At 49.4% G+C, this 20,179-nt stretch overlaps 9 protein-coding genes across 9 annotated transcripts; 5 read left to right on the forward strand and 4 right to left on the reverse strand.

Moving 5' to 3' along the window:
* Positions 1-531: 531 nt before the first annotated feature.
* Positions 532-1,765, reverse strand: N7506_011729 (transcription initiation factor TFIID subunit 11 family protein; the record flags this gene model as incomplete). Its single annotated transcript, XM_056961020.1, has 2 exons — positions 532-1,204; positions 1,260-1,765. The coding sequence occupies 2 exons, from the start codon at positions 1,763-1,765 to the stop codon at positions 532-534; spliced, it is 1,179 nt and encodes a 392-aa protein (XP_056805554.1).
* Positions 1,766-2,410: 645 nt separating this feature from the next.
* Positions 2,411-3,895, reverse strand: N7506_011730 (adenosylmethionine decarboxylase SPE2; the record flags this gene model as incomplete). Its single annotated transcript, XM_056961021.1, has 1 exon — positions 2,411-3,895. One exon carries the CDS (start codon positions 3,893-3,895, stop codon positions 2,411-2,413), a length of 1,485 nt encoding a protein of 494 aa, XP_056805555.1.
* Positions 3,896-6,444: 2,549 nt separating this feature from the next.
* N7506_011731 (uncharacterized protein) lies at positions 6,445-7,351 on the forward strand (the record flags this gene model as incomplete). Its single annotated transcript, XM_056961022.1, has 3 exons — positions 6,445-6,858; positions 6,937-7,207; positions 7,257-7,351. 3 exons carry the CDS (start codon positions 6,445-6,447, stop codon positions 7,349-7,351), a joined length of 780 nt encoding a protein of 259 aa, XP_056805556.1.
* Positions 7,352-8,742: 1,391 nt separating this feature from the next.
* Positions 8,743-10,176, reverse strand: N7506_011732 (TATA-binding protein-associated factor TAF6; the record flags this gene model as incomplete). The annotated part of the gene is made up of 3 exons (XM_056961023.1): positions 8,743-9,282; positions 9,331-9,749; positions 9,807-10,176. 3 exons carry the CDS (start codon positions 10,174-10,176, stop codon positions 8,743-8,745), a joined length of 1,329 nt encoding a protein of 442 aa, XP_056805557.1.
* A 900-nt stretch (positions 10,177-11,076) lies between these two features.
* On the forward strand, positions 11,077-11,359 carry N7506_011733 (uncharacterized protein; the record flags this gene model as incomplete). Its single annotated transcript, XM_056961024.1, has 2 exons — positions 11,077-11,097; positions 11,123-11,359. The coding sequence occupies 2 exons, from the start codon at positions 11,077-11,079 to the stop codon at positions 11,357-11,359; spliced, it is 258 nt and encodes an 85-aa protein (XP_056805558.1).
* A 199-nt stretch (positions 11,360-11,558) lies between these two features.
* Positions 11,559-12,860, reverse strand: sfh5 (CRAL/TRIO domain protein; the record flags this gene model as incomplete). Its single annotated transcript, XM_056961025.1, has 2 exons — positions 11,559-12,195; positions 12,265-12,860. The coding sequence occupies 2 exons, from the start codon at positions 12,858-12,860 to the stop codon at positions 11,559-11,561; spliced, it is 1,233 nt and encodes a 410-aa protein (XP_056805559.1).
* A 1,476-nt stretch (positions 12,861-14,336) lies between these two features.
* On the forward strand, positions 14,337-16,068 carry N7506_011735 (uncharacterized protein; the record flags this gene model as incomplete). The annotated part of the gene is given in 6 exon segments (XM_056961026.1): positions 14,337-14,448; positions 14,520-14,715; positions 14,822-14,912; positions 14,932-15,625; positions 15,683-15,830; positions 15,909-16,068. The coding sequence occupies 6 exon segments, from the start codon at positions 14,337-14,339 to the stop codon at positions 16,066-16,068; spliced, it is 1,401 nt and encodes a 466-aa protein (XP_056805560.1).
* Positions 16,069-16,956: 888 nt separating this feature from the next.
* Positions 16,957-17,855, forward strand: N7506_011736 (RTA1 domain-containing protein; the record flags this gene model as incomplete). Its single annotated transcript, XM_056961027.1, has 2 exons — positions 16,957-17,125; positions 17,176-17,855. The coding sequence occupies 2 exons, from the start codon at positions 16,957-16,959 to the stop codon at positions 17,853-17,855; spliced, it is 849 nt and encodes a 282-aa protein (XP_056805561.1).
* A 1,113-nt stretch (positions 17,856-18,968) lies between these two features.
* N7506_011737 (RTA1 domain-containing protein) lies at positions 18,969-20,001 on the forward strand (the record flags this gene model as incomplete). The annotated part of the gene is made up of 3 exons (XM_056961028.1): positions 18,969-19,143; positions 19,207-19,449; positions 19,502-20,001. 3 exons carry the CDS (start codon positions 18,969-18,971, stop codon positions 19,999-20,001), a joined length of 918 nt encoding a protein of 305 aa, XP_056805562.1.
* Positions 20,002-20,179: the final 178 nt, after the last annotated feature.

Consider the following 20,179-nt stretch of genomic DNA (forward strand, 5'->3'; position numbering starts at 1 on the left):
GAGTTGACCCGGGTTGAAAATGCAATCCTGAGTTATTGTCTTCAACGAATGGCGAGTGTACATGAGTAATGGATTGCAATATCGTTTGCAAGGACAGTCTCATGACACCGCGCAGTATGGAGTACTTTCAGCAGCAAACAGCTCGAACTAACGCTCGGGGCATTCTTCGCCAACAATGAATCGGATAGATGCGCCACTGCCAAGATCGGACGCCGACCTCCCTAGTCGCATAGGTCAGATTCATGAGAATGCAGCTGTCAATCATTGGAGATAAAGCCCACGGTCTGAAAACAAAGATTGGAAATCGGTCTACGACTTACAAGGGCTGTGAGGCTGCGAGTGGAGACCCGATAGGGAGTCTCAAATGATTTGAATATGTTCCAAATAATCGTGATATCAAACAGCTCGCGGACCCCGTCCGCCCTAGTAATTCCGACGCAAACCCACCACAACCAATATGATTAATAGACATGAAAAGTGAAATAAGAGCCTCGCGCCAGTATGCAATGAAAAAAGAAGTCGCCGTAGAGTTTATCTGAATAGTCGGCGTCCACCCGCTGTTCCTGAGTTCCATGTATAAGATCCTCGAACCCCCATGTTCTCCAAACTCATTCCGGAGTAACCAACACCACCACCCTCGCCATTTCGCTTTGTTCGTCTGACCGCCTCGCGGAGATGGGCGGGTAAAAGCTGGCCTCGATGTGGGTTAGGCGGTGGTCGGAACTCACGCTTTGGGCGGAGAGGGGCTGACGTTGAGTTGAGCGAAGGTTGCGTGTTGTTGTGGGGCGGGAGAGAAGAAGTGGGTGTGCTATCGGAGTCTTGGGGCTCCTTTTTGACGCCATTGGTGCCTGTCCCAGGAACCGGAGTGCCAGCCGGAGTTGGTGTTGAGGTTTTGGAGGCTGTAGCACCCGATGAGGCTTTTGCTTGTGCTGCGGCTTCAGCAGCGGCTTCTTCAGCCTCGAAAGCGTCCCGTGCAGCGAGATCATGCGCGTCGGCCCACTGGGTCTGAACTGTACGGGCCATTTCAATCATCTCACCGGCGAAGACTTTGGTGAAACCGTTGACGGTTGTAACCACGCTCGCCGGGACGGATTGGGAGAGAGCGTGATTGACGATGCGGCGAAGGGTTTCTTTGCGCAGCTTCGCTCGCTTGAAGAGGTCGTATCGCTCTGACTGCATGGGATTGAAGGCATCAACCAGAATCCTATCCATATGTTAGCTTGACAACGTATTGAATGTGTTGAGAATCGAAAACGCACGCTAGGTTCTTTTTCTCGGCCTCTGTATCAGTAGCACCTTCCTGCTGGCCGAAAAGTTCAGCCTCGTCGTCCTCATCATCATCATCCCCGTCGTCTGCACCGCCGCCACCACCACCGCCGCCGCCAGAAGGACCACCTCTCACGGAGCCCTCATTCTCCACAGATCCGAAGCGTGTTGACTCTCCTCCTCTGGCGCTGAGAGCATCCTGTTCCCGTTCGCGCTCCTTCTCCACCTTGCTTTTGCGCCCACGCTTTTTTCCCTTCGCCGCACCAGCAAAGACACCATCTGCACTTGCTCCACCGAGACTACCCGTGTAGCTGCCAGTGACACTTCCAGCGTCACTTGTGCCACCAAAACTGCGTTCAGGATCAATACCGGTCGGGAATGAAGTCTGACGGAGCGGGTGCATGCGCTGCTTTTTGCCCAGCGGTTGCGAGGAAGTCGAGGAGATCGAGGGTCGTTTGAGGGGGTTGGAAGACGATTGGTAAGGCGGAGGTGACGACATTGTGAGATGAATCCGAGTCAACTGGAGGATTCAGGCGCAAGGTGGAGCTTTCGGTACTCTTCACACCTGCGGTGACGCGCCTCCGGGATTGCGAATCGAGAAGCTAGGAGAATGGATTGGCGCAGTTTCCATGCGCGAGAGCTTTGCGCTGGAACAATTCTTAACAGTATGGAATCGCAACGGGGGATGAGTGACACAAGCTACGATGGATCCGAAGTTTGATAGACGCGATAAGGACGCACCTCACCGCTTTCCTTATCTGGGATATCACCTAGCCCTACAATGACGCACGGGTACGCGACTACGTCAAAAGTCTTGTTAAAGCCACGACGAGCGAAGATTATCGAAGTATCTCACTTGACCTAAAGTCTAAGCACATGAAGTATCATATAAAGATGTACAATAGGAACTAAACATGATATTGAACTTGCCAATAGGTGACAATCCACTAATCTGAAACAAAAAAAGAATGAATCGCTCAGCGTGATCATGCAGTGCTGTGCAATATGTATGCTAAGAGAAAGACATTCGAAAAAGACACAAGAATTGAATAAAGCAGCGCAAAGTTGACAGGAAACTGAACAAGTAGAAAGGTCGCAGCCGCGACCGGAAGAAGTTCATTCAGAACCACACATGATGAGGTTCCTAGAATCCCTTCTCTCCAAGTCGAGGTGCCCCCCCTTTCCAATCATTGCGCTCGTAGTAACGGAACACAAGATCATAACCGTTCAGATCATGGACGATGCGGTCGACACGGCGGTAGCCTTCGACATGTTCCATCTTGTTGCTGCGACGAGCAGCCTGGCGCTGAGCGTGCGCTGGGTCGTGGGCGCCATTGGCCTCGTCGACCTCATCAAGAGCCGGCTTGGTTTCGAACAAAGTGATGCTGAATCGGCCGGGCTTGAAGATCTCAATGACCTGCTTGATGATGTCTGCAGTGGCCTTGCCGTTCTGGCTGTGCGGGACGTTGGTCTCAAAGGACGCGTAAGAACACTGAGGCTCCGGGGTGACGTGCACGGTGAAGTAATGAGTTGGACCGTTGTCGGGAGCTGGCACGACACCGTTGGCGGAGAAGCCGCATGGCGTGAAGAGGTATGCGTCAATGCGAGCATCAGGGAACTTGCTCTTGGAGTAGACGTCGGACAAGCCGCACGACTCGGAAACCACAGTGCCCAAGGCGTGGCCCTCGGTGGTGAGCTCGGGCGGCAGAATGCCACCAGTCTCCTCATCCATGTCGGAAGTGTTGCTGAAGACGTCCACATGATCGTCGGCTCCTTCCTTTTCACGGTGGCGCTTTTCGGCCACAGCGGTAGCGTTATCCAGGTAGAACTGCTTGGCGTTCTCCTCGTCAAGATCGGTCATCAGAACCTCGAGAGTCTCATCATGCTCATTGCAATCAGTGCGCGGGGCGGCATCGGGGAAGTTCAGAACCTTAGTTTGGGTCTCTTGGAAGGTGACTTCCTCCTTGGGGCTCGCGGGCGGAGTAAGCATGGTACCTGGCTCAGTGAGGTATAGGTACCAGTGCTCTCCGTTCATCTTGCCAATCATGTAGGCACTGCCATTGACAAACAATTTGTCCATGGAGCGAACTTCGTCACGCCAGCTGCGGTGAGGGCCGCGCTGACGATCGGGGAACAAAAAGTTCTTTCGGCTGTAGAAGACTCTGTACGGAGCTGCTGCCACAGTGATGCCCCGAGATGCAGGGGCAGTGGCCCGAGGGAACCCGGCGAACAAGGCAGCGATCTCCAAGATACGAGGGAGACCGGACAACAATGTGGTGGTGCCACATGTCTTCAGGATCAACTTGTGCGGCCAGACAAACATGCTGGACTCAGAGAGCAGGTACGCATCCATCTCCTCAGAGGAGATGACAGAGAGCACCTGGCAGTTGACAAGATCCAACATGTCCTTCCAGATTTCACCGGGGACCTTTTTGAGACCCTCGGGACCGGCAGCACCTAGTTCGGTTGCAGATGGCGCAAACCAAACCTCGAGCAGCTTCTCTGGACCCTCGAACGCATTTGTCGAGTCAAGATCCTGGGTGGCCTCATAATTGATTGTCAGAGACGGGGTCCCGGTGAAAGAGGATGGCGAAGCAGTGTAGTTCTGTGGAATACCGACGAAAACCATGGTGAATGATGCAGCTTGAGCTGTGGTACTTGTGTGGAACGAAGTAGAAACAGTGACGTCGGACCGCCCTATGAACTTCGATGAAGAAGGCTGTAGAAGCACTGTCTACTTACCCAGACGAACAAGGGGGCGATGCCCGTCTGAGAAGAGAAGGCCCTTGAAAAATTTGTAACTGGTCAGACCAGGCGAATAATCTCCAAACAGACCGAAGGGCTGCTAGGGAGGGCGGAAAGCGAAAGCGAGGAAGAAGCTGCTAAGAGAAATTGTGACTTGCAGTCGGTACCCTCGTTCTGGAAGATACCGATACCCGTCAAAGTATCGGGTCTAGCAGACGAGAATGCTGCTTTGTAAAAAAAAAGACGTAGGGAAACGTGGGAATTGGTGACGACGGGAGTCGTGTTATCGAGGCCTGAGGACAGTATGTGGGTTAGTGACAATGTTGGAAAAGACGAAGGAGAACAAAAAGAAGTGGGCACAAGAGAAAGAAAAATCCGGAGGCAGATGTGAACAAGTGTGACCAGGTTGATGCAGATAAATAGAGCATTGACCATGTAACTTGATCCAATAATAGCACCCCAATTGAGGTATTTTGTGTTTGCGCCGAGACGCATGTCGAAAGAACAAGGGAAAGGAGAACACTCACTTCGCGGGCTTGGTCAATGAACGCAGAAGGTCCTTTGGGCTCATAAAAGGCGAAATAAAATTTCGACTTAAATTGGCACGAGGAAGCTTGTGGCCACAATCGTGTACATCGGCGGGGGTTTTAGGAAGAAGTCTCGGAGAATCTTACCCAGTCGCCCAATGTGTGCCCGAGATCAAGGATTGATTACTCGGGGCTAGCTGAGAGACTAAAGAGATCTCTCGCTTAAATTTGCAAATGCAAGTGTGTTCAGGGTCTTCGGGGAAAGGGACCTCGAGATGAGGGGGAAAACTGCAAAAAAATGTTTGCTGCGGCAGTTTGGTTGGTAATGAGTGATTTTCTCTGTGGGCCCGCGATATAGTGGGGCGCGGGTCAAGTCTGACATCAGGGAAATCGATCAGTAAGAAGTAGCCAAGGAGGAGAGGGTTACACACCGGAGTCAAGTAATCCAATGCGATGCGACGAAGTAGACGCTGCAATGATATGCAGACTGCAATGTACCGAGAACAGCCTGAAAAAGACGGAAAAGAAGGCAAAGTCGGAAGTTGGCGAGGCGAGGCTTGGCGACTTCTCACGCGAGCGGTGATGACCGGCAGAATAGACTTCCCGTTCCTGGCTTAGGGCCAAAGGCGGTGGGGATGATCTCTATGCCCTGGACGACACGCCTTAATGTCTGTGCAACTACACATGCTCATCGTTTCATACTTCATCAGCAAATTCAACTTGAAATTCTCAAGGCTCGCACCTGTGGACCTGGACAATGGGCAGTCCATATCAGTGATGTAAACGGTTCGTCCGCAAAGTACAAATACCACTAGCACAGTATCAGCCGGACCATAGCTCTGGAGGTAGGTAGGTATCTATCATTGGTCTTCGGAGTGGGAAATGAATGTTGATCAAGACCTAGAAGAGCAGCAGGTTCCCGAGGTCCTCGTCATCCTGTTTCTGTGTATAATATATCCATGGATGGCCACCCCGGTGTTAGGTCCATATGCGTAACCGATTTGCAAGGTTATCCGTGACTTCTTGCTCAGGTGGCTCTTCTCTTGTCTATATAGATACTATGACTTGGATTCTCAAGACTGCCCAGATGCGCTGGAATAGTGTCCAGCAGCTAGCCACAATCGGGAAGTTTATAAACTGCGAGCCAAGCCACTGACCATGAAGAGGTACTGTACCAGTGACCCCCCAAGGTTGGATGATGACCATTGATTCTGGAGTCGAAGATTCTTCAGACAGTCACGACGTGTGATGGATGAGGGTCAACATCTCGAGATGAACAGCATAGTCTAGAGGAAGAAAGTAGCGACCTTTAGCATCTCTGGTGAGAATCAAGTGGGACCTCTGCAATGCGGTATGCCCGTGGGCACTAACAGGCCTGATGGCAGCTCCATTTGGAAAGACGAGAACTCTAGGTTGATAGCTCGTCGCGTGGTCCTCTTGAGTCTTTCTCCCGCGACCGGCAACAAAAGGTGGGCTGTTCTCGACATCAATATGTTCTGGAACCCAGTTGAAATGGGACTTATCGGCAAGTAACCATCAAAACAATCTATCCATGACGTCCACAATATTGAGTAGTGTACAGAGTCTGCCATCTTAGATTGGAAGCCGAGAAGGACGGTAAAGTGCTCTACCGTAAGAAGGAGGTAGTCTAGGACGAGATGGAGCGACGATGGAGCATGGCCAATTTCCAAGATTCTTGGAGCGTCTAGATATTAAGCTTCAGGAGGAACAGAGAGCGCTCTCTCTAACTGTCACCTGCGGACTCTCTCACTCTCAATCTCACTTTGCCTCTCACTTTGCCTCGGCCTCCCTCCCTCTCTTAATTCATCTTGTTTACCTTTGGTTCAAGACATAAGTATCCAACAAAGACTGTCTCATCTATCGTCCTTTCGTCTTTCCACTCACTATGTCGCAAACAACTCATATCATCGACCATGATGGTGAAGTCATCATCGTCTTACTCAATGCAAACTCGCCATTTGCAGGGATTGTGGATCTAAGCTCCTCTCCTCCAGAATACGATATCGATACTCAAAGCTCTGTCAGCGAGAGCACCGAAGTGACCGACGATCCAAATTCGCCGATTTTGTCTGCAGAGACAAAGAAGAAACTTGGAGAGCAAGGCATTTTGCAACACCCATCGGCCTCCGGTGCTCTTTCTCTCTACGACAATGCACCCGGGTGCCGGGCAGACGACTCGCCCATCGTGTACATCCAGGTCTCCGCCAAGCACATGATGCTTGCGTCCCCGGTTTTCAAAGCAATGTTGACCGGCGGGTGGAAGGAGAGCGCGCAATTTTCACAGAAAGGCTATGTCGAAGTTATGGCAGACGGCTGGGACCTCAAATCCTTTTTGCTTATCCTTCGGATAATTCATGGCCAATACTATTAAGTTCAGCGCAACCTGACGCTTGAAATGCTGGCCAAAGTTGCTGTCATCGCAGACTTCTATGGGTGCAAGGAGGCCTTGCATATCATGGTAGATATCTGGGTCACAGGTCTGCAGGAAAAGATCCCCGACGAATACTGCCGGGACCTTCTCCTATGGGTATGGATATCTTGGTTCTTTGAACTCCCCTCCTATTTCGAACATTCCACCGCGCTGGTCATAGTGCAGAGTGAAGGCCCGATCAACGGGTGGGGATTGCCAATCCCAAAGGAAGTCCTTGGTAAATGCAAGCAAACCCCCAACGATGCTTGAACTCTAACATCGTACAGGGATGATGAATGAGGGCAGACGAGGGCCCACCGGCAACCTACTCCAGTGCCTTCGCGGACTAAAGAAAGCACTTCTGAGCCGCCAATGGCGATGATTATTCTTTCTACCAAATGTTTCATTTGTTCGGTGAGACATCACAATGTCGTACAAGTGTTAGTTCTTTGGCTAAGGCAACACCACTCAGTAGGCTTTTAAAGATCACTGGTATCCTATGCGAATCACTTTAATCTTAATTGCTTCTCATCCTTCACATTGACCATGCTCTAATTAACCTGAATCTCTTAGTCCAATGGCCTCTGTGGTAACACTTGTTCTTACCGCTGGCGACATGAGCCGAGTATGCCGAACTTCTGCTGAACATCCGCCTGTGCTGTTTGTTCCGCTTGCGCCGCTTGCGCTGTATATGCCGACTGTATGTCCATCCCGACCCAAATAGTATTTGCTGCTGGCATTCATGGGATAACCTACCTAATCTGATAACTTTGTACCTTCCAGATGCCACCTAATTTGTATCTTGTCTTATAGTAATATCCTAGCTGAAAAGTTATCCGATAAAACATTTGGTGGTCTCAAGAGCTACCTAATCCTCCGTAAATATCGACACGTAAATATCGACACGTAAATATCGACACGTAAATATCGACAACAAAATCATCACTCAAGCAATCAAGACATATTCACTCCGCACTCCAAGGTTCGTTACCTGGGTAGACACATCCGTGGATGTTGGCAACCGCATCTCCGGGGCTAACTGTGAAAGGTCCCGCACATTGCTACCCATTGGTTCGGTTGGAATAGTGAAAGAAAAAAAAAAGGGAATCATCATCATCGCCTCCTCCACCGCCAACCGCCACCATGTGTGCCCGCGATAGATCCAGGTCCATCTTCGATCACATCATCATCATCGCCGCCGCCGCCGCCATGTGAGCCCACAGTAGTCATCATCATCATCGCGCTTGGCAGGGGCCCAAGCTATACAGAGGCCGTTACCGCTAGGTAAACATGCTTGTATGCTGAGAATGGCAACTAATTGGATACAAGACTGACACAGATTACCCGATTCGGATAGCAATACGAATACGAGCGGTGCTCCCCGGTTCGACTCGTCGCGCTCGCTTTTGCTCTTCCAAAGTTGCTATCACAAATTACCCAGGGTGACCTGGCGACTTTGTTGAACTACTTGCGCATGTTGAAATTGACTTGGTAAATTTCAGAATACTGGGCCTTTTGCTTCGCCAGAGGTCCTGTCTCTTCCGAAACATCTATGTCTACTGGGGTTTCACAGTGTCTTCGAGGCTTGACCTCTCAACATTTGGGCAACCGTATTCATAATTATTATCTCCAGATTCTGCCTACTGAGACCATTTCAAGATAAAACTTGGCCGAACGGAGCAAGGTACTCAGTCCCCTTGAGTCTCAGCCCTCCTAATCAACGCCAAATAACGCCGTTCCATGTGAATATGGTTTGTTGAATGCGCATAACGATCAAGAATCCAAAAGAGCATGAGCCAGTTGTACCTCGTTGGCCTCCACGATCTTCGCGGCAAAGAGCTCGCCCACCTTTTCGGAAAGTTGCGATCGCAAGTCTTCAGTCACGGTGTGTCCGTTCGTCACAACCTGCTTGTTACCACGGAGGGAGGCCAGGACGGCCAGGAGTGCGTTCATGACTCGTTCAGCAGCTGGGCGACGGGAAGAATCATCCAGACCATCGCTGAGGAGCTTGGAGTATTCGTTCAAGTTGGGCACGACCAGAACGCGCACGACATCGGAGCCTCCAATGGATTGCATTCCGATGACCGCACCGTAGTGGGCACCGAATGGCTTGGATGGGTCAAGGAAGGACTTCAGGCAAGAGCGCACAAGGCGAGGCTTGAGCATGTGGGAGGAGTGTGAGTATTTTTGGGCAATGAGGCTGAGTAGAGAGGACGCCATGTCGCGTAGGGCAAATTGTTCTTCGAAATCGGAGTTTCCGCCGAGTTGTCGGCCAATGAGGCAGGTGAGAATGGACGGAACGAGCGATGCAATCTGAAAGTGTTAGTTGTGGACCTCATCACACCGATGGAGTCGACTCACATAGGGATCGACATATAGGGATTTGTTCTGGACCAACGCCTCTGCCATATGCATCACCTGAGTAAGAACAAACACATTCTTGAGACTGTGGGTGACCTTCTCGGCGACAAATTGCACAAAGTAGGGAACGAGCTGGTGCAAGCCCGGATCCTCCCGAAGACTGGAATATCCGGAGGTACGGTAATCCTCACTAGTCTCATCGAGGAAAGCGCTGCAGACCTTCTCAAAGTAGAGCTGAAGCTCACGGGAGAGCACGTGCTTAACCAGAGGCTTCACAGCGACATCTCCCGAGCCACTCATAGCGGCCAAAGTCGAGTTGGCGTTGGGGCCCTTGGAGACCAGTTCGAGGTTGCGCGAATCAGCAGCGGTAGGGTTCTGGGGGATCGATGGCTGCACGCCTTCCACTGCCAACCAGTGGGCTATCATAGCCATTAATAACTGCCCAGCACATTTCAATAAGGGATATATCCACATACCGGTGAAGGAAACCTCGCGAGGAACCTTGGGCAAAGGCGCATTGATTAACTTCTCGAAGTCCACCTCTTCATCTTCAACGTAGAACAGCGGTTGACCGGGTCCCAAGGAGGCCTCGCCGAATTTCAAGGGCCGGGTTGAGTCGTAACCATAGAGTGGCTCGACATCCAGGTTCCGCAATGCCAGCGCAATGTCTTGTGTAGTGAGAACCGTGCGCTTGCCGTGGCGCATCGACTTGAGCGCTTCCTCAAGGACCTGCGCAACCCGGTATTCAACGTCACGGGCTAGATTCTCGGTGACATCGTGGTTCAGGTTGAGGATACCGACGGACTCGGCGACGTCGCGGATGTTATCGGGATTCCAGACAGACATGGTGGCTAGAGTGAGTCTGAGCTGAAGCTGAGCGATGGATTTGCGGGATAGTGACTATCGCGAAAGCTGAGGTCGTCTTGATAGGGAGCTTGGAGAAGTGATTAAAAGACGAGTCGCATTCTGAGGCAACCGCCAGCGGATCCACAGAATTGACCAAGCAAGCAATGGCCTAATGTCTTTTCTTAAATCCAAAGACAGTATTGAGACGAATGTAACGCGGCCAAGTCGATGGAGGGAGAAAGCTTGTCGATAAGAGTTGCGCGAATGGTATTGCAGTCAACCGTACCAGCTGTTGTTCCTTCCACCGAGCTCCATTGGGTTATTTATCGGTGAACTTGCCATGATAGCCATACCCACTCCGTACAACGGAGTGTGTTTTGCGAGTCTTCCAGATCCTACATAGCTCAGATATTTGCAAGCAACTATGGAACATTCTCCGCTGTTATGGCAGCCTCCCCGACGGGAAAGCGAATCTGAGTCAACGCTTCCCCACTTATGGAAGCCAGAACAGAAAAGTACTTCCAAACAACTCTCATCATGGCAGCCGGTCAGAAGGTCTACCCCTAGACAGTCCTCGCAGCCATGGCATCCTTTTCAGAGAGCCATGCCTATCCGGCTTTCTCCAACACGAAAACCAGTCCATCAAAACACCCCCACCCCCAATAAAACTATGAAAGAAGTCAACATCGAGGTCGCTTCCCCAGTCAAAACCACTACTCAAGATTACAAGACAACACTTGAGAGCAGGTCGACCAGTGTCCATTTCCAATCACTTGAAGAAGCGGAGCAATGTCTACAATATGGTCACTTTCAGAAGGCTTTGAACTCACGAAAGCAACCACAAAAGACGATCGCTACTACATGATCTGCGATCGTGGTTACACATGAGATCAAGCAGCAATGCGGAACGAAGAATTGCGGGTGCATGTTCAGGACCTTACTCCAGTGCCTGCCCGAAGGATGGGCCCTCTCTATCCTCGACGCAAGACATAATCATCCGCGCAATGATACTGCCAATCTAGTGTGGGCACACCGAAAAGAATTGGAGCCATCCCAAGCGATCATCGAAGCGGAGTCCAAACTGCCACCCAACGAGGTTCTCGATATCATTAACCGCAGGGCCCAGGATTCAGGCGTGAAATCTAGTATTCGGATTCACGATGTCAACAACGCTCACGCTTGAGTATCAAGGGAGAGAAAAAGCAGGGCTCGCAATTATGATAAACGAAGTAATAAATTAGGTATGAATAATGATCACAGAATAACAATGTGGTGTCTCCAATCGAGACATCGATAACAATAAACCAGGGAAAACAAGAGTGGGGAGGGTTCTTCACTGCTCCTCCGGGTATCACGAGAAACAGTATCGGCCAAATGCAGATTTACTGGGCTCCATCCTTTGCAGGTTCTTCCTTGGTAGTTTCAACCTTGGGGGCTTCCTCCTGAGCGGCCTCCTTAGCGGCCTCTTCTTTGGCAGCTTCCTTGGGAGCCTCTGGCTGAGCAACTTCTTTGGGAGCTTCCTCCTGGGGAGCTTCCGTGGGGGCCTCCTTGGGGGCCTCCTCCTTTGCGGCGACAGGCTCCTCAGTCAAAGGAACAATTCTGGCGTTATCCTTCAGCTCAGGGCCCTTTCCACCATAGACCTTGGGGAGCTGCTCAAGGATCGAGGGCGAGAACTCGCGGGCCAAGTTGGCGCCGTTGCTGATCGGGTGGAACTTGCGGGTGGTGTTGCGACTCAGGAAGAGTTTCATGGCACTGAACATCCAGCCCATGATTGCGGGAACGTTAACGAAGAACTTCTCGCGCAGGAGCTCTGGGTATGCAGTGGAGAAGACATCGATAACCTTCTTTGTAGCGGTGCGGACGGCGGGGTCCATGCGCAAGAACTTGACGTTCAGGTAGTCGTGCACCTGGAACATCTGGTAGGGATCTTCGCCGTCGTACTCGATGACCTCGGTAGCATCTGCCATCTTCAGGTCTTGCACGGCGAGTTCCATGAGAGCGGCGCGCCATTGGACGAATCTGTTTGTAGCGCATTAGTTTTCGTTTCGATCCTTGCGGTTGTGGCTCATCATCTTTCTCTCTACTTACTCGTCCGCGTTGGCGAAAGTCGCATTCGCATCCTTGACGGCTCCGTAGATGTTCCAAGTAAACACCAATGGCCGACCGTTCTCCTCATATGTTGTCAAGTATCCCAATCCTCCATACTTGGCGGCACTGTACTTGCCAGACTCTGTCAAGGCCTTCGGGTTCACATCCTTGCGCCACTTGAGCGCCTTGCTGAGCTGGTCCTCGGCGGCCTTGACGTCGCCCTCGTTGGCGCGCAGGAATTTGATCAGCACGTTGACAGTGGGGACATCATTATAGTCCTTGAGCTCGACGCCCCACATTTCATTGTGTCCAATGGTACTGAGGATGGATGGGAGGCGATCGAAGAGCTCACCCAGCGCAGGGGTCTTGGTCAGGTACGCGGGCTTTTCGACCTTGGCTTCCTCGGTTTTGGGGGCTTCTGGCTCCTTGGCGGGAGCTGCAGGGGCAGCGACGTCGGCTTCCTTTACTGGCTCATCCTTTGCGGCGCTCTCCTGCGCAGGCGGGTCGGCAACAATTGAAGGCTCCAGGGCCTTCTCCGCTTCCACTCCCTCTCGCTTCTCAGGTACGACTGATGGTTGCTCGATTTGGTCTGACATGTTTGGCACAGGTGTGGTGAAGGTCGAGAGGAAAAGAAAGGGGTTTTAAAGAGGGTAGTTGCCTTGTCAATAATCAACCCCACCTGTCAGGACTAGTTGATCGTTTCAAGATCGACACCTCACTTCTGCTGCTTCTAGGCTTTCGGATGAAAGTCTTTTCTAAAATTACTTCGGCTCGCAAATTATCCTAATCTTAACAAAGTGCCCATTCATCTCAACTCCACACCAGGTTTCGCATTTATGCATAAAGAGAGCTAGAGTACCAGTTTTCATACCTGATAAAATTATTTCCACCCAATATAAGGCTGTCGAGCCCGAGAGAAATTGTTTTCAAGGGGCTAGGGGTATCATGTTCGGAAGATAGAAAGGGTAGGCTATTTACCTCCATATTGGAAGCTAGTTCCTCAATTTAGCAATCTAAAGTAAGGACCGGCCTACCTTGGGAAATTTCAGGGAGTGATCCAGCGACTTAACCACATTTTCATATCTTTATAGCAGCTTACAGCCCTGAAGATCCCAGGGTTGGAGAACAGTTCATGGGCGCGAAAATCCCGTAGGTGGTAGCTCTGTACGGAGTACGCAGTGTAGAAAGAATTGTAAGCGATGTGGAGATTAATGCATTAGCAACCGACTTGAGAGAGAGAGCCTTGAAAAACCGATGAGAACGCGGTCTCTTCTCATCAATACTTCAGATTGGGGCCTTTTACCTCTAATGTCTAAAAGGGGTGAGTTTCACCCTACTCCGTACATCGATCTATCTACTCCGTAAACACTCTGCGATCGACAATGTAGCTAGTAGCCACCCAAAGATTCAGATCTAAGATATAATCAAAACGAAACTTGATACGGGGAATTCAGAGTTCCTTTTGGCGTCGACGATGGTTCATCCATAAATCTTCGTGAGAGTCGTTGATGGGATCATCGTCTTGCCTTCGCAAAATGAAAATCTTAGCAGGGATTTTTATTGGTTGCTACTTCAGCTTGGCTGATGCCCAAGTGGGTATTGATTCGGTTCTATTCCCGCGGGTTTTGCACGGTCCAAATAAGCTTATATCTAATAGCTGCTGGCTCTGTCCTACGTGACCCAAAAAAGGAAATTCCATCAACCTGATGAGCTTTTTCTGGCTGGTAGATGTTCTAAAAGAACTTTGAGGGACGGAACACGACCATTTCATCCGAGACTGGGCTGGCTGGTAATTGGCCCATAGGAAGCCTTCAGCTGACGCCTGCCTTGGGTGACGGAAACAGCTGGGGCGGCTGGGCATGCGCGTCGGAGAAGATGTTTGTGGTGGCAGACACGAAAAAGCAAGTATCCAAGTTACGAGATCGCAGCTGGGGCAGCCTTGGAGACCATATCTAACTGCTTTTCCCGCAGACCGGACTCTTCCAGGATTTTCCCCCACGTCTTTTCTCCCCTCAGATTTATCACTCAAACAAGTTTGATGCCTGTCGCCTTTTTCAAGCCCAACTCTCCAAATGATCACTTTATCTGAAAGCCGGAATCTGGCTCCACGGCCATCATGGGGTTATCGATGGCGCTCATCTGATACTTTCATCCTGAGTAGCATGTCTATGGCATTATTCACTGGTCTGTCTGGAAAATCAATTAACTAGGCTGCGAAGAACACTCGAAGTTATTGACAGAAGTCGATCATCTAGATGAAATGCTCTTCGCCTTTATGGTCCCTTTACTTCCTCATATATTCGAGAATCGCTTAGGATTAGATGCAACTCTCACGCAGCGGTATACATCGGTCTTCCTTGTCGAAGGAGCTCTAATGTCAATAGTCTCGAGCCCTCTAATTGGAGACATAGCCGACCGAGCCAAATCCAAAAAGGTTCTACTGCTAGCACTGTTAGTGTTGACATTGATAAGTGTTCTATGTCTTTCAATGACAACCTCCCGCAAGTCCAATCTGGCAGTTGAGTCCCAATATCAGAGAAATTACTAACCTTTGCAGTGACCTGGTTAATTATCGGTCGCTTCTTCCAATGCATCGTGAGCAACGCACTATACATCGTGGGTATAGCGACCATGGCAGAGAATATAGGGTCCGAACACATGGGCAAGATAGCAGGGCTAAGCTCAACTCTCACTTCTGCTGGGACATGCTCTGGCCCTGTTATTGCTGGGTTTCTATTTGGAATTGGAGGCTATTGGGCTGCATGGTCTGGCGCCGCTCTGTTTCTCGTTGTGGACATTATCATGCGCCTCCTCATGATTGAAAAGCCACTGCGCAAACTTACCGACCAAACCAACTCAAGATCTCTCTGTGCAGAGGGCAGAGGTTGCTCTGAGCGAGAACCGCTTCTGAAAGGGACTCCGTCTTCTCCCCGTGAACTTAACGGCTGGCGATTCTACGTGTATATCTTCCGCCAACCTCGCTTTACGGCCGGAATCCTCTGCTACTTCGTGTTTGCTCTGTTTATTGCTAGCTTTGAATCAACTCTTGCAATGCATGTCCGGCATACCTTTGATTGGGGCGTTTTTCAAGTCGGGCTTTTGTTTGCATCGATTCAAGGACCGGGAATGATTCTCTCGCCTATTGTCGGATGGTTGAAAGATCGAGTCGGGTCTCGCGTCCCCACAACCATCGGGTTCTTCTCACTTGCTCCCTTCCTGTGGCTACTTGGTATGGCAGGTGATGAGCGATTCCCCTGGGCTGCGTTTGGAAACAGGGGAAAGATGATATATGCAACGTGTACCACGACAGTTGGATGTCTAATGTGCTTACTCAATGGCGTTGGAATGATGGAAGCAACTGGTGAGTGTGGCAATCTCAAATCTGGATACCCAATAATAATCCAACTCGTTGATTCAGAGACCATTGATGAACTGGAAGAGCAAACCCCGGGAATGTTCGGTTCTCATGGAGGATACTCACGCGCGGTTGCCATAACAAATATGAGCTGGATGTCAGGCCTTCTTGTTGGGCCCATTCTGGCTGGGCTCATGGTGGAAAGACTTGGGTATTTCGAGTTACAATGTGTCCTTGGTAGGTTTATGCGCCAACAACTTGCCATTTGATCAGCACTAACGACGTCTAGCGGTAACTTCATTACTCGCCAGCATTATTGCCGCGATGCATCTCAGTTCGGCTCATCCCAAGAGCGATGGATGTTTTACCGAAGTGACCAATGTTTCATGAGCCCTCAACAGAGTAATTACTTTATGATCGAGTACAAAGGCCTCCGATGTCCAGGTTGACGGATGACCGATCGGGGAGAGGGGAAAGGGAATGAAGAGGCAAGCAGTATGGAGTGATCCTGCTCGTGCACTGAATGGAAATTTGTCAATAATTCCAGGTCGGCATACCGCAAGAAAGTCCAAATGCAGATATTTGAGGATATTTGAGGTGAAACAGGGTAGTCAAGTCTGGAACGGACCAGGGACTTGGGAGACCGAGCTCAAAAACCAGAATACGAGAATGCGAATACGGATCTGGTCCACTGGACCCTCCAATCACTTGACGATACCTGGTCCTAATATACCCAAGAGCCTCAGCCCTATACTCAGGAGAATAGTAAATTTTCGCTAGCATCGTATAACATGTGTTTTGGGCTTTTCTCCATCCGTCGCTCAAATTAGTGGCGTGGCGTGACAATAATACCATGAAGAATAGGTGCTATTTTGGCATCACATTTGTCTCTTGCAAGCACACTTGCACTTCCAGGTTCATGTAGGTAGCGAAAGATAAAAGGAAACTTTCAAAGTTGATATCAAACTGCTATGACGGCCATGATATTCTGCGGGCAGATTTGAGTATGTGTTCTTAATTAAACCATTGCCCGGGATCAAAGCAAAATTTGAAGACGGTAGACTCGAGGCCATTGGTGGGTATATCCACAGTTTGCAACGAAGTCGATAGCGTGTTAATTCTACAGCCCCATACCTCGTGGTAGTTATATTTGATCTTGGCTTTCCAGAAGCCGACTTCACTGTCTGATTTCTCATAATTCTTCGGCGTTGCGCTCAGCACTCAAAATTGACCATTGCTATAAAGCAGCTGAACCTCGCCCCTTGAAAGAAATTTTGCAGCAAATCTACCTGCTCACAATCTGGGTCGTCCAGTCCACAAAAATCCCCTATATCATCATGGCTAGTACCGACTCAAGCACTCGATCTGGTATCTACCCATATAAACCAAGCGAGATCGCAACAATCATCATGGCTATACTTTTTGGTACAAGTGCCGTCTGGCATTTGATCACGATGGTGAGAAAAAAGACATTGTTTTACACTTCCTTAACTGCTGGAGCTTTTAGTAAGTTCTCCGCCTTTGTTGGCTTCTGAGTTTTCGCTGACAATGGCCAGTGATGACCGCCGGTTATATTGCTCGATATCTGTCCGCAAAGTCACCCCTCGAGCTCGGTCCTTATATCATCCAATCCCTCTTCATTATCCTTCCACCTTCTCTCTACGCTGCCACTCTGTATATGATATACGGTCGTGTGGTTTTTTTCGTCAATGCGCCAGAAGCTAGCGTAATTCGTCCGAACCGAGTTACCAAAATATTCGTTTGCGGGGATGTCATCGCATTCTTTCTCCAAGCAGGTGGAGGTGGTATGATGGCTCAGCCAACAATGGCGAACGTGGGACAAAAGATCATGTTAATTGGTTTGTTCGTTCAGCTTTTGTTCTTTGGATTCTTTCTTGTGATCTCATTGATCTTTTGGAAGCGGATGCGGTCGTCTCCGAAGTCATACATGATCCCGCAGCACGGCAAATATACCTGGAGCGCCTTGCTAAAGATGTTACTGGTAGCTGCTGCCATTGTCATTCTTAGATGCGTCTTCCGCGTCATCGAGTTTGCGCAAGGAAATGACGGCGCCATCCCCACTCACGAGGTGTATATGTACATTTTTGATGCTGCCCCAATGTTCCTTGTTCAGATTTTGTTCCATGTCATTCATGCTGGGGATGTATTTCCTCATGAATCCGTTCCTTCTGTGTCTGCAGATAACGGAAGTTATATCAATCTTTATGAAAGGTAGCTAGCGGTTATGCGAGTGACCAATTTGATGCTACATTGATTGGGATATGTTTCACAGCGATTCTCAATTGACTTCAATAAACCTTGAAATCCGACATTTTAGCTGTGCTTGGGCATATGTAGAAAAGACTTCTGAGGCGACGAATGGCACATTGGCGCTTGGGACTACGGAGACACCAGATTGCACATCCAACTGAATCATCTTAGGGTTTCGAGACTTGGTACAAACTTGGAGATTTCCAATGGTGTCGGACTCTAAAAATAAATTGAGGCAGTTGCATGAAATTCCCAAGCTTGTCAGAACTATAAATTTAGAGTCAGAGCAACTAGTCCACGAATTTTATGTCATCGTATAACTGGATACGGCATCATACTATTTGCTGTGAGAAGATAACAAAGAGAGTGGATATGTTTCTGAGATCACTGTAGTGTATTTGATACAACCTTAGAATCAATGATCTAAGGGTAGGCCTAGAAATCAAGCTGTAGGTCATTTCTATGGGCTTCCTGGTAGCTAGGATGAATGGTATACAAAATAGTCACCGTCTCGCCTCGGTATCATAATTTTGCTATACCCAATGTGGGTAAATTCCAAGAAGCTAAGCCTGACTTTATTAAGTGGCAACGCTAATGCGCCCGGTGGAGTTGGACTCGTTGGGTCGGTACCCCCGTGGCCCCATATCCATCGTTCGCATTCTCGCATTCCCGTATTCTCGCACTTTCGTATTTTCGAGCCCCGTTCCCGGCAGATCCCCGGGCCTTTTTCTCGGTTCAACCACAGAATCTTATAACTAAAGATTCAAGATTATTGGATTGTACCAATTTTGCCGCTTGTGAGCAAAATTTTACTTGTCACCAGTCCAATCAGAAGCCATTTCAATTGCTGCCACGCCTTATCAACCTTGGGTAAGCTATTCTACTGCCTTCGCCACGCTCGCATTCTCGTACATAGATCGATTTTTTTTCTCTTGCTGGCAAAATAAGAGACCGTTGAAGGTGAAAGCGAGGATAAAAAGGAGCTGGACTGCTGCTCACTAGCACTGGTAGTTGATAGTAGCCTATACTCTCGTTCAATATCGGAATTCACTTCGACGATACCCATCAAGAGTTCATTATGAGTGACCAAAGTTATGATGCCGGGTTCACATTCGAACTCTATCGCTACACGCCTTCTATTCCTGCAGCGGTTGTCTTTGCGGTTGTCTTCTTTATAGTGGCAGTCGTTCAATTCGTTTTGATTATCAGACGTCGCACATACTTCTTCATACCCTTTTTCGTGGGTCTTCTTCGTGAGCAATCCTCCCAATTCCGGACTTTCTCATAAAAAGCCCTGATCCTAATGTTCTTTCCAGTCGAGTGTGCGGGATATATCGCGCGCATCTTCTCACACTTTGATACCCTTGCCCTCGGTCCGTATATTGTGCAAACAATGTTGATCCTGGTCGCACCGCCACTTTTTGCTGCCTCGATTTATATGACACTTGGACGAGTCGTTGTCAAGTTGAATGCCGAGGAACTATCTATGGTACCGGTTCGGTACCTGACAAAGATCTTTGTGGTGGGAGATGTCATCTCCTTTTTGCTACAGGTTGCAGGTAAGATTCTCCTAAATTTCCCCATCTATCCCATCATACTAATAGCTCAAAGGCGGTGGCTATATGGCAGCTGGAACTTTATCTGCGATGGATGTCGGTGCGAAAGTCGTGATCGGTGGACTCGCAGTCCAACTTCTCTTCTTTGGATTCTTTGTCATCGTCGCCGCTATATTCCACTGGCGCGTGAAAAAGAACGAGCAGTTTATTGATGCTAGACCACATTCCTATTCATCAACTGTGGGCTCATCCACCGTTGACACTAAGCTGACATGGGAAGGTCTGATGTGGGGCCTTTACATCGCGTGTCTGCTTATTCTCATGCGATCAATCTTCCGTGTTGTTGAATTTGTGGAGGGTAATGATGGATTCATCATGCGCACGGAATATCTTCTGTACATCTTTGACGCCTGTCTCATGGCATTGGCAGCAATCGTGATGACTGTATTGTTCCCCGGCTTTCTTCTGAGAGGTGACAAACTGGAAAGGCCAAGCAAAGCTCAATCGGTATCTAGCGGAGAAAGTCTTTCTCAGCCGAAGACAGAGAGCGCTTGATTTTCGAGGTTCATTCATTTCATGGCGTTATCTATTTGTCTTTTCATCACTAGACTTTTATATTCCATCTATGTAACTAAATGAATTCAATAAAAGCATCAGCATCCATCTCCTCAATCGTCCAGGTCAATGTAGAGTCTGAGAATGAGTTGGATATCTCAGCGTGCAAGCTCGCGGT

The sequence above is a fragment of the Penicillium brevicompactum genome (assembly GCF_028827555.1).
Source record: "Penicillium brevicompactum strain IBT 35665 chromosome Unknown utg000009l_segment0_segment0, whole genome shotgun sequence".
Lineage (NCBI taxonomy): Eukaryota > Fungi > Ascomycota > Eurotiomycetes > Eurotiales > Aspergillaceae > Penicillium > Penicillium brevicompactum.